Here is a 9,931-nt window from a genome sequence, read left to right as displayed (position 1 = left end):
TAATATATATTAGAAATGAAATAAAATTGTTGCGTCGCTTCTACATGAATTCAGAAAACTTCATTGATAAACTAATTAAAAAGAAGAATTTAAATATATTAAGAAAATTAAAACTAGAAAAAAAAACTAAATAAAGCAATACAAGTTAAAGTAATAAGACTTTGATAATCGAAAGTTGTTTATTATCTCATCAATATAATTTTCATAACCACAACATTGATATTATCTACAATTAATACTATTTGATGAGGAGGGGTTGAAATTAAAGGTTCAAGGTGTTGCGTTATACATTTCACTTATAATTCATATTATTGTATATATTGTTTAAATATTTCTTTGTCTTGACTTTCTTTACAATAAGTTTTCAACATTTAATTTGACTATCTTATATGGTATATCTTTATCACTCTTGAATAATGACTCTTTAATTTACAATAATGACTTTGAATGTATCTAGTGAATGAAGTTATCATACAATCTAACAAAATTTATAGAGACATGTTAATACAATTCATTGTTATTAATAGATGTTAAATGAGGTGCATTTATATCATGTTATGTAACTTGCTACTTCACCTTATTTAAACACTCATAATATCTCTCTTGCAAAGTAAAAACGATATTATTATTCTTTTATTCAAATATCGTAAAGTATTTGTGACACAAAAATATATAAATTAATTTTAAAAGATAAATAATGCAACAATCATTAACTAAAGTGAATAGTAATATAAGTCATGGAATAGAGAGTCTTCTCAAGTAAACACAAACTATAACTTAAAAAAAACAATAAAAACTAAAAAAAATAGTAGAATCATATATTAAATGTCGAAAATATCAACTTTAAGTATGTAATAAAATTTGAAAGAATATAATCTAGTCTCCATATTAATTTTTTCAATAAATTTAAAGATTTTACTTGACAAGTTTTAGATTAAAAGTTTTTAGAATAAAATAAAAAATGGAAAATAACTTCTACCAAATTTTTAAACTTTTGTTTTAACTTGAACATTAAAACATTGTTTAGTCAAACTTCAAAAAGAAAAATGTGATAAAACCAAAGTTGACTAGCGAATTGTACTATTAAAATTAATAATTACTAATATTGACGTTTAATCTCAAAATCTATAAGAATTATTCAAAATATGAAGCACTCTATTTTATATTTATTTTTAAAGTTATTCATTTTAATGTTATTTTAATTCAAAAAGTAACTTTTTCAAATTAAAAAGATTAATTTTAATTTTAAAAGTCTAAAAGTATATAGGGATTAAACAACTAAGCATTTGTTTTATATGATATTAGTGAAAACGCCGCTAATGTATGTTTACTTTTTTATGATAGAAAAAATAATAAAATTATTATTATTATTATTATTATCATAATTATAAAATTAAATTTTTATAATTTTTATAATTTTATTATAAATAGATTTATTTATTTTGTAGGTGGATTTTGTAACTAAAAGATGGTTAAATTTAAAAGAATAATTAAATTGATAAAAAAATTATTCAATTTAAAAAAACGTCATTTAAAAGATAAATTTGATAAAATACTTATTTTAGTTCAAAAATTCTTATTTTAAAAATAATATTGGAAAACAAATATGGACAAAAAAAAAATTATATATGTAATTCTCATTTTAATAGAATAGAACTATTATAAGAAACATTATCACATGTTAAATATTTAAATATAAATATCTCATATATATATATATATATATATATATATATATATATATATATTATAATTATTCAAATATAATTATAATACCAAATATAGTCTTGTATAACTAAAAGATAAAATTACACTGATTCAAAAGAATAATAAGGTTTTCTTTTCTAAAAAAGAATAACATATAAATTACTATATCAACTTAATACAATACTATTGTACCACTCTCATCTTCCACTAGATCCATTGTTACTTTCTTATTTACTCAATCATTAAAGTGAAATAATAAACAAAGAGAACATATAAACAAAATAAACACAAAAGAAAGGATAAGGTATGCAAAAAGAATAATCATACAAGAAATATAGATATATTAACACATATACATTATTCATATTAACAATCCTAATATATACAATTATTCATATTAGACTCGACCATCCGGATACATGTATTAATATCAAACTTTAATTAGTTATATATTTGTAGTGGTCTCTATTACTTTGTAAAATCGTTATCAATGAGTTTCATCACATAACGTTAATTCGACAACAACCAATATAAAATACCTAAACTAAACATCTTGCATATTTCACCATATAACTTATCTTTCTCTGCTTAAGATTTGATTATTCTTAAAACAACATAATAATCTTAATATAAAATTTATATATCAATACATACACTACAAGAAAATTTATTTTGGAATTCCTTCCACAACATTTACCACATGTATTAACAACATTGCACAACTTTTTCTTTGACGCTTAACAATATCACGTTACTAGTCACCGTAAACGCATTAACATTTTTCAATACTCAACCGTACAAGACCGAAAAATAACGAAAGGGGAATGAATGATCGTTTCAAAACGTGATATTATCAAGTTAACAAGAAAAATAATTAAGAATCTGACACGAATGGGACCATTTCTAACCAGAAGCAGCTCTCTCAGTTAATAATATATTGTTTAACAATTGAAACACATTTTTCATATTTTTGTCGTGAAACAAAAATTTGTGAGCCCTCTTCATTTTAAAAGGAGTATTCCAATAAATAAATATCAAGTGTATTGGATAAACATCAAATTAATTCATTGTAATTTAAATATTTAAAATGATAAACAGAACAAACGGTTTTTTTTTTATATTAACCATCATTTATCTAATTTTATTCAAAATCATTTCAACAAATATAGTTTTTCTCCGTTATTCATCTTCATTTCATTTCCTATCAAAATAAAATATATTTGTTTCCAAGGATAATTTTTTTTCGTTAATTATGTCTTCCTTCATTTACTCCTTCTTTGTTAAAAAATTATTGGATAATCTTGAATTACTGCCTGTTTTATTCATAAAATAAAGTAATTAATAATTAACTATATAGCATGTATATCTTATGCAAGTGACTGCTTATTATAAATCGAATGAATATATCGAAATCAAGCTAATCAACCTAAATAAACATTACTTGACAACTTGAATGCTTGGATTAATTAATAACTTTATTTTACAAACATTTAATTCTCTCCATAACATAATTTAGTCGGTCAAACATATAGAAGACGACAAATCCTAATGAGTTTCCATGTTTTAAATATGAGAAAGTAATTTTAATTCTCTTATTTTGATTTTAAATGTAGAAGACGACAAATTTGACTGGCTATATAGCATGTGACGAACAAAGCTTGCAAGTGCACTTTTTCCTGGCAAAAGCTTCTATATGTCTTCTGGTTTCTCTTCTTAAACATGAAGCTATTCGCGTTTTCGCTTGCATGTGCTTTCGCTCTTCTAGCTTCTTCCCTGGCCTCAGCAGCCATTGTTGAACACACTTTTAGAGTAAGCTTTTCTCATATTCTACACTTATATTTTTGTTCATTTGAATGGATTTGAGAAAAAGTGATTGAGTAGATATGAGAGAATTTGAAAATAAATTTTATTGTTATTTATTTAAGTGAATTTGGAAATAAATGAAAGTGAATTTAGAAATAACGTTTGTCAGAATTAGTATAAAATTTGATTGATGTGACATATTAAAACGATTTACTTCTAAATTTACTTTCATCTACCTTCAAATTCACTCAAATAATCTATTTTTAAATCTATTGAAATTCCTTCAATCATTATCCCAAATCCATTCTAACGAAGAAAGCCTTGGTCCTAACATATTCAAAAGATCTATACACGTCTTTAGTTTCATTCTGGAACGTATAACTCTGTATGCAGAAAATGTTCATATATTACTGCAATTTCATGTATTTCAGATTGAGAACACCACCATCAAACGCTTTTGCAAAGAGCAAGTGATTGTCACGGTGAATGGAAGTTTCCCTGGACCAACCATAAATGTCAGTGAAGGAGACACTGTAATTGTCCATGTAATCAACCAGGGACCATACGATGTCACTATTCATTGGTAAACCCTCTTTCACCTGTAGGCTCTGACATGTAACAACTCATCTATCTTATCTTTTCAGTCCTTTTTCCGTCCTCATACGTAAAAAAATTTATACTTTGTCAAAAAAACAGAGAAAATTGAGAGAAAGATTTTACCTTCCAACCTCATTTTAATGTTTTAACCAATGAGCTAAAAGATGGCTTTTGTACGAAACTAAATTTAAAGTATAAATTATCTAGACAAAAAAATTTCAAATCACGAAAATATGCAAGTAATACGATCCACACGATTTCAAATGAAAAAAAATCGTACTTCCATGTACGACTTTACCCTCATACACTCGTTTGAGATGAAGTTGTATATTTCAAAAATGACTTTAAAACATAATAATTAATTACACGGACTTGTAATAGATTACTACGACTTTTTCATAAAAGAGAATTAAAAAAAAATTGAAGTTGTGGAGACTAATGACTTCTCCTGCATTTTAACTTTTGTTATTTTTTATTTTTTTTATTAATTAAAATAATTTATAATTAGTAAATAATATTTTTAAATTATTTAAAATAATTAAAATTATGTCTAATTAATAATTAAATTTTTAATATTATTAAATAAATAAATTTTATGATTTTAATTATTTTGGTAATTAAATTAAATTTCTTATAAAATAATTACAATTAAATAATTTATAATTATAATTATTATAATTATGTAATTAAAAATTCAAAATAATTATATTTCATTATAATTTATTTGTTTCAAATTTTTATTATTATAATAGTTTTTTTTACAAATTATAATTAATTAATAACAATTTATTTCATTACAAACTATTTAAATTAATAAAAATATTAAATATAAATAATTTAAATTAATAAAAATATTTTTGTGTGAAGTTTTAATTACATAATTACAATAATTTTGGTCAGAAATTATTTAATTTAAATCATTTTATAGAAAAATTAATTTAATTACAAGAATATTAATTTATTTATTTAATAATATTAAAAAAATTTAGTTATTAATTAGATATAATTTTCATTTTTTTAAATATATTTAAATACATTATTTAAAAGTTGTAAATCATTTTAAATAAAAAAAATTAAAAAAGTGAAAGTGTGTGGGTGCGGGACTTAACCTCTACAATTTTAATTAATCTATATTTTTATTAATTTAAATTATTTATATTTAATATTTTTATTAATTTAAATAGTTTATAATTAAATAAATTGTTATTAATTAATTATAATTTGTAAAAGAATATATTATAATAATAAAAATTCGAAACAAATAAATTATAATGAAATATTTTTTTTTTGAATTTTTAATTATATAATTATAATAATTATAATTATAAATTATTTAATTCTAATTATTTGATAAGAAATTTAATTTAATTACAAAAGTAATTAAAATCATGAAATTTATTTATTTAATAATATTAAAAAACTTTAATTATTAATTAGATATAATTTTAATTATTTTAAATACATTTAAAAATATTATTTACTAATTATAAATGATTTTAGTTAATAAAAATATTAAAAAATAACAAAAGTAAAAATGTGAGTGCATGACTTCAATAAGAGAAATCGTCAACTTCTTACAAATTTGTCCACTTTTTTGGATGCACGACTTTACCTTTGACCACTGTATTGGTGAAGTTAGGGAAGCACGACTTCATCATTTGAAATCGTTTGAATTTCTCATTACTTATTTATTTTTGTAATTTAAATTTTTTTTTCTAGATCGATAATTTATACTTTAAATTTTTTCTAGTTTGGTACATGAGAGAGAGCGCGTATAAGTGAGAGTATAGAATCTCTGCCCACAGTTTAAGAAACCAGCTTGCTTTCAAATAAAGTAATATGGCCATTCATTTGATAAATAATAAATCTTCAAGAGTTAGAAATTGTTGTTAGAATTAAACTACAACAACTAGAAAATTATGTTTGGTTTGATAAACTAATGCATCACTGAGTTGGAATTTGGAAGTATATGTGTAGGCATGGAGTGTTTCAGCTGTTTAGTATTTGGGCAGATGGTCCTGAATATGTAACTCAGTGCCCAATTGCTCCCAAAAGTAATTACACTTACAAATTCAACGTAACAAAGCAAGAAGGAACAGTATGGTGGCATGCTCATGCATCATATTTACGCGCAACAGTTCATGGTGCTTTCATCATTCATCCTCGTTCTGCCCAATTTCCGTTTCCTAAACCGTACAAACAACTTCCTATTATATTAGGTATCTAATACTTTCATTTCTTTTACATATAAGAACTTTCGTTAGTTTGTTATTCTGTTTTGAATTATTTTTACCCTAATACCATGGAAATCTAGCTCGTACAACATCTTATATTCTGTAATACTTCAGGAGATTTGTATAATTCTAATGTTGAGGATATTGCGGCCGAAGCACAGGATAGTGGTGGTGGGCCAAACACGTCTTATGCCTTTACAATCAATGGTTTCACCAGTGATCTTCTCAACTGTACTGAAGATGGTATGTTGGCTTCATTAACTACGGCTAAAAGTAATTATTTCACATACGTAAATACATGATAAATAAATTTAATTTTTGAAACAAGATAATTAATTATAGTCTCAAAATTTGATCTTTTAAATCCAATTCAGTGACATTCAAGATGAAAGTCAAGCAAGGAAAGACCTACATGCTCCGAATGATCAACGCTGCACTCAATTATGACCTTTTCTTTAAGATTGCGAATCACAATTTCACAGTTGTTGCCGTCGATGCCTCATACACCGAACACTACGACACCGACATCATCGTTATTGCCCCCGGACAGAGTGCTGACGTGTTATTCACAGCGAACCAACCCATCGGTTCGTACTACATGGTAGCCTCTCCTTACGTTGTTAATTTCGATGCCTTCAACAGGAACATAGCTCGTGGCACAGTTATTTACGACAATGCGCCACCATCATCAAAACCCATGATGCCAATTCTACCACCCGCCACCGACACAGAAACGGCTTTTAAATTCTACAGCAACGTGACGAGCAAGGTGGGGGCCCCACACTGGGTTCCGGTTCCGCTTCAAGTTGATGAACACATGTTGGTTACCATTGGATTTGGCCTAGAATTATGTGATTCCAAGAATGCTTCCAATAACACGTGTGCTGGCCAATTTCGTCAAAGGTATTCTGCGAGCATGAACAACGAGTCGTTTGCGATCCCCCCGGGTATAAAGATGTCTATGTTGGAAGCGTTCTACAATAATGTGAGTGGAGTGTACACTAGAGATTTCCCTGACAAGCCTCCACTTAAGTTTGACTTCACGAATCTGGACAATGCTAAGAATATGAGCCTTCTGTTTGCTCCAAAATCAACCAAGGCGAAGAAACTCAATTTCAATTCAACTGTGGAGATTGTGTTTCAGAATACAGCACTTCTTGAGGGGCAAAACCACCCCATGCACCTTCATGGTTATGACTTTCACGTTTTGGCCCAAGGGTTCGGGAATTTTAACAACGACACGGATAGAGCCAAGTTTAATTTGGTGAATCCGCAACTACGTAACACTGTTGGTGTGCCTCTAGGAGGATGGGCTGTTATAAGATTCCGAGCAGATAATCCAGGTATGGAGTCTCTTTATTTGTTTCGGTAACTTTTTATTTGACATTGGTAAACTTTCAAATCAGGTTAAACTAAACTAAATATCATGCAAGTTAAAATTAAAGTAACATTTTTGAGATGTAGCTGTATGAAGTAGACATGCTCTAATGAGTTGGTTTACTTACAGGGGTTTGGCTCATGCATTGCCATATGGAAGATCATGTGCCGTGGGGACTAGCCATGACTTTTGAGGTCGAGAATGGACCAACGCCTTCAACTTCAGTCCCTCCACCACCTGCTGATCTGCCTAAATGTTAACCAAGTTGTTGATGGCAGCACTTACACATATTTGATAGAAAAGAAGAAAAAAATTGACACCACCTGTCTCTCGATTTCTTCTAGTTATGACGTAAGCGGTAGCTTATGTTAATGTAATATTGTTGTGTGTGCAAAACGTAATGACATCTTGCCAGAAAAAATAAATTGCAATGTTTAAGAATTTCAAACGGAAATAATGTAGTAACAATTACTTTGTATCCACCACTGGAAATGCCCTAATTACCAAAGGTTGTTATGAAGACCTTTGCGCCGTCGGTAAAGTTGATATACCGAAAACTTTACTGACAATCATGTGAGATGGTGATTATCGAAGGTTTATGTCTGTCGGTAATGGGTAAGCAATTTATCGAAGTCTTTTGCCCGTCGTATACACTTAATGAAATAAGAATTTGGGATTTTCCTCTTCCATTTTCCCCAATTCTCTCCTCGCGAAAGCTTCCCTCCAACTTTCACTCCCAATTTCTCTCCACTCTCCCCCACCCTAATATTTGTCTCCCTCTTTGTCGAGCCATTGTTTCTCACTTTCTCGAGCCCCTCTTTGTTTACGACGGTGGTTTGACGGTGTGAGGAAGTGTTGTCGCTGCGTCAAGGAGTGGTGTTGCGATGTGGGAAAAACTTCTAGCTGGCGAGGGAGGCTAATCCAGGGTTGTGTGACGAAGTGACTTTCGCTATGTGAGAAGGGCTTCGCGAGAGAGGGTATCGGAGATGCTAATACACCTAGGGTTGTCGTTGCCGTAAAGGTAAGTTGTTTCTTTTGTGAATGGGGTTTGCATGGTTTTGAATTCGAAATCTACAATGGGATGTGTTTCTCCAATTCAGGAGGGTCATGCCCTGTATCACATTGTTGCTTTAATTTTGGCTTGATTTATTTCATGTTAAGCTACAAATCCCTTGTTTCACTATCTCTCAATTTTGTGCTCTACTGTTGAAACTGTGATCTTCGATTATCTGGTTTTGAAAATTATCTTAGCTAATATATGCTTTTGTTATATTGAAACAAATTATTGCTTGTTTTTGTAACCAAATTTATTGGAGATTAAATTCGTTGATTTCTCAAGTTTCTGCTTTCCATGACTAAGGGTGTAGAGTATTTGAAATTAGAATGGGGTTGAATCTGTTTTTATTGTGTCGTGTGTATAATCATTCTTTAATTGTTAGTTTTTGTTCCACTAGCACCTGTTATTGTTAAAAAAAGTCTTTAAAAAAAGTCTTTAATTACGAGCATTTTGTAATGCCTAAAATCATTTGCGAAAATGTTCAACAACCCCACTTATAAGTCCCTTGGTTCCAATTGTACTCTAAATCTGGCAGAAATCAAGTGTCTTAGTTGAGTGTCTTACAGGGTTGTGAGAGAGTGATGATAAGATGATGAGGCTCGGGTTTGTAGGTGATTGAGCATTCAACATTTAATGGTAATCCAAGATTTTTAGCAACAAATTCTAAATTTTCAGATGAGATAACAGAGAAAAGAGAAAAGAGAAAAGAAGAATTAAGAATACTTTTGTAAAGTTTTATTGAATTACAAACATGGACCCAAGGAACAAAGAGAGACTCCTCCTTCCAAAGGATTCCCATCACAAAGTGTTTTCCTTATTTATAATAATACACTTAACACTATATTCCCAAATGTTAAATAAAAATGCATCCCCTTCTACCTTTTCTCCTATTATAGCTATGCCTTTTTCCCCTAACAACATCAAACTAACTAATTTGGTAACTTGTGACCAGTGTTATTAATATAATACAATTTGTCAAACAATAAACATAATTTGAGCTAGTGGAAAACGAATCAGTAAGTGGATAATTTTGGATAATATTTTAACTTTTGAGCTTTAAACCATCACTTTTTGAGTTAAAATGGAAGTGGAGTGGTGATTTTGAATTGTAAGTTGTTTATAACTCACTTACGAGTTTAAAGACAATTAAAATAA

General features: G+C 28.2%; 1 protein-coding gene across 1 annotated transcript; it reads left to right on the top strand.

The window, feature by feature from the left end:
- The first annotated feature begins 3,392 nt into the window (after positions 1-3,392).
- LOC124827418 (laccase-7-like) lies at positions 3,393-8,201 on the top strand. The gene is made up of 6 exons (XM_047300469.2): positions 3,393-3,516; positions 3,942-4,093; positions 6,085-6,326; positions 6,456-6,584; positions 6,716-7,684; positions 7,849-8,201. The coding sequence occupies exons 1-6, from the start codon at positions 3,427-3,429 to the stop codon at positions 7,977-7,979; spliced, it is 1,713 nt and encodes a 570-aa protein (XP_047156425.1). The 5' UTR covers positions 3,393-3,426; the 3' UTR covers positions 7,980-8,201.
- The last annotated feature ends 1,730 nt before the right edge of the window (positions 8,202-9,931 follow it).

The sequence above is a fragment of the Vigna umbellata genome, chromosome 5, assembly GCF_029865625.1.
Source record: "Vigna umbellata cultivar VRB3 chromosome 5, Vumbellata_1.0, whole genome shotgun sequence".
Taxonomy (NCBI): domain Eukaryota; kingdom Viridiplantae; phylum Streptophyta; class Magnoliopsida; order Fabales; family Fabaceae; genus Vigna; species Vigna umbellata.
The sequence above is the reverse complement of the archived record's forward strand: the minus strand, read 5'-3'. Positions and strand labels throughout refer to the sequence as shown.

Coding starts and splice junctions, on each gene's coding strand:
- LOC124827418 (XM_047300469.2), top strand. CDS start 3,427: ATGAAGCTATTCGCGTTTTCGCTTGCATGTGCTTTCGCTCTTCTAGCT. Junction 4,094..6,084: donor TACGATGTCACTATTCATTG/GTAAACCCTCTT, acceptor GTATATGTGTAG/GCATGGAGTGTTTCAGCTGT. Junction 6,585..6,715: donor TCTCAACTGTACTGAAGATG/GTATGTTGGCTT, acceptor AATCCAATTCAG/TGACATTCAAGATGAAAGTC.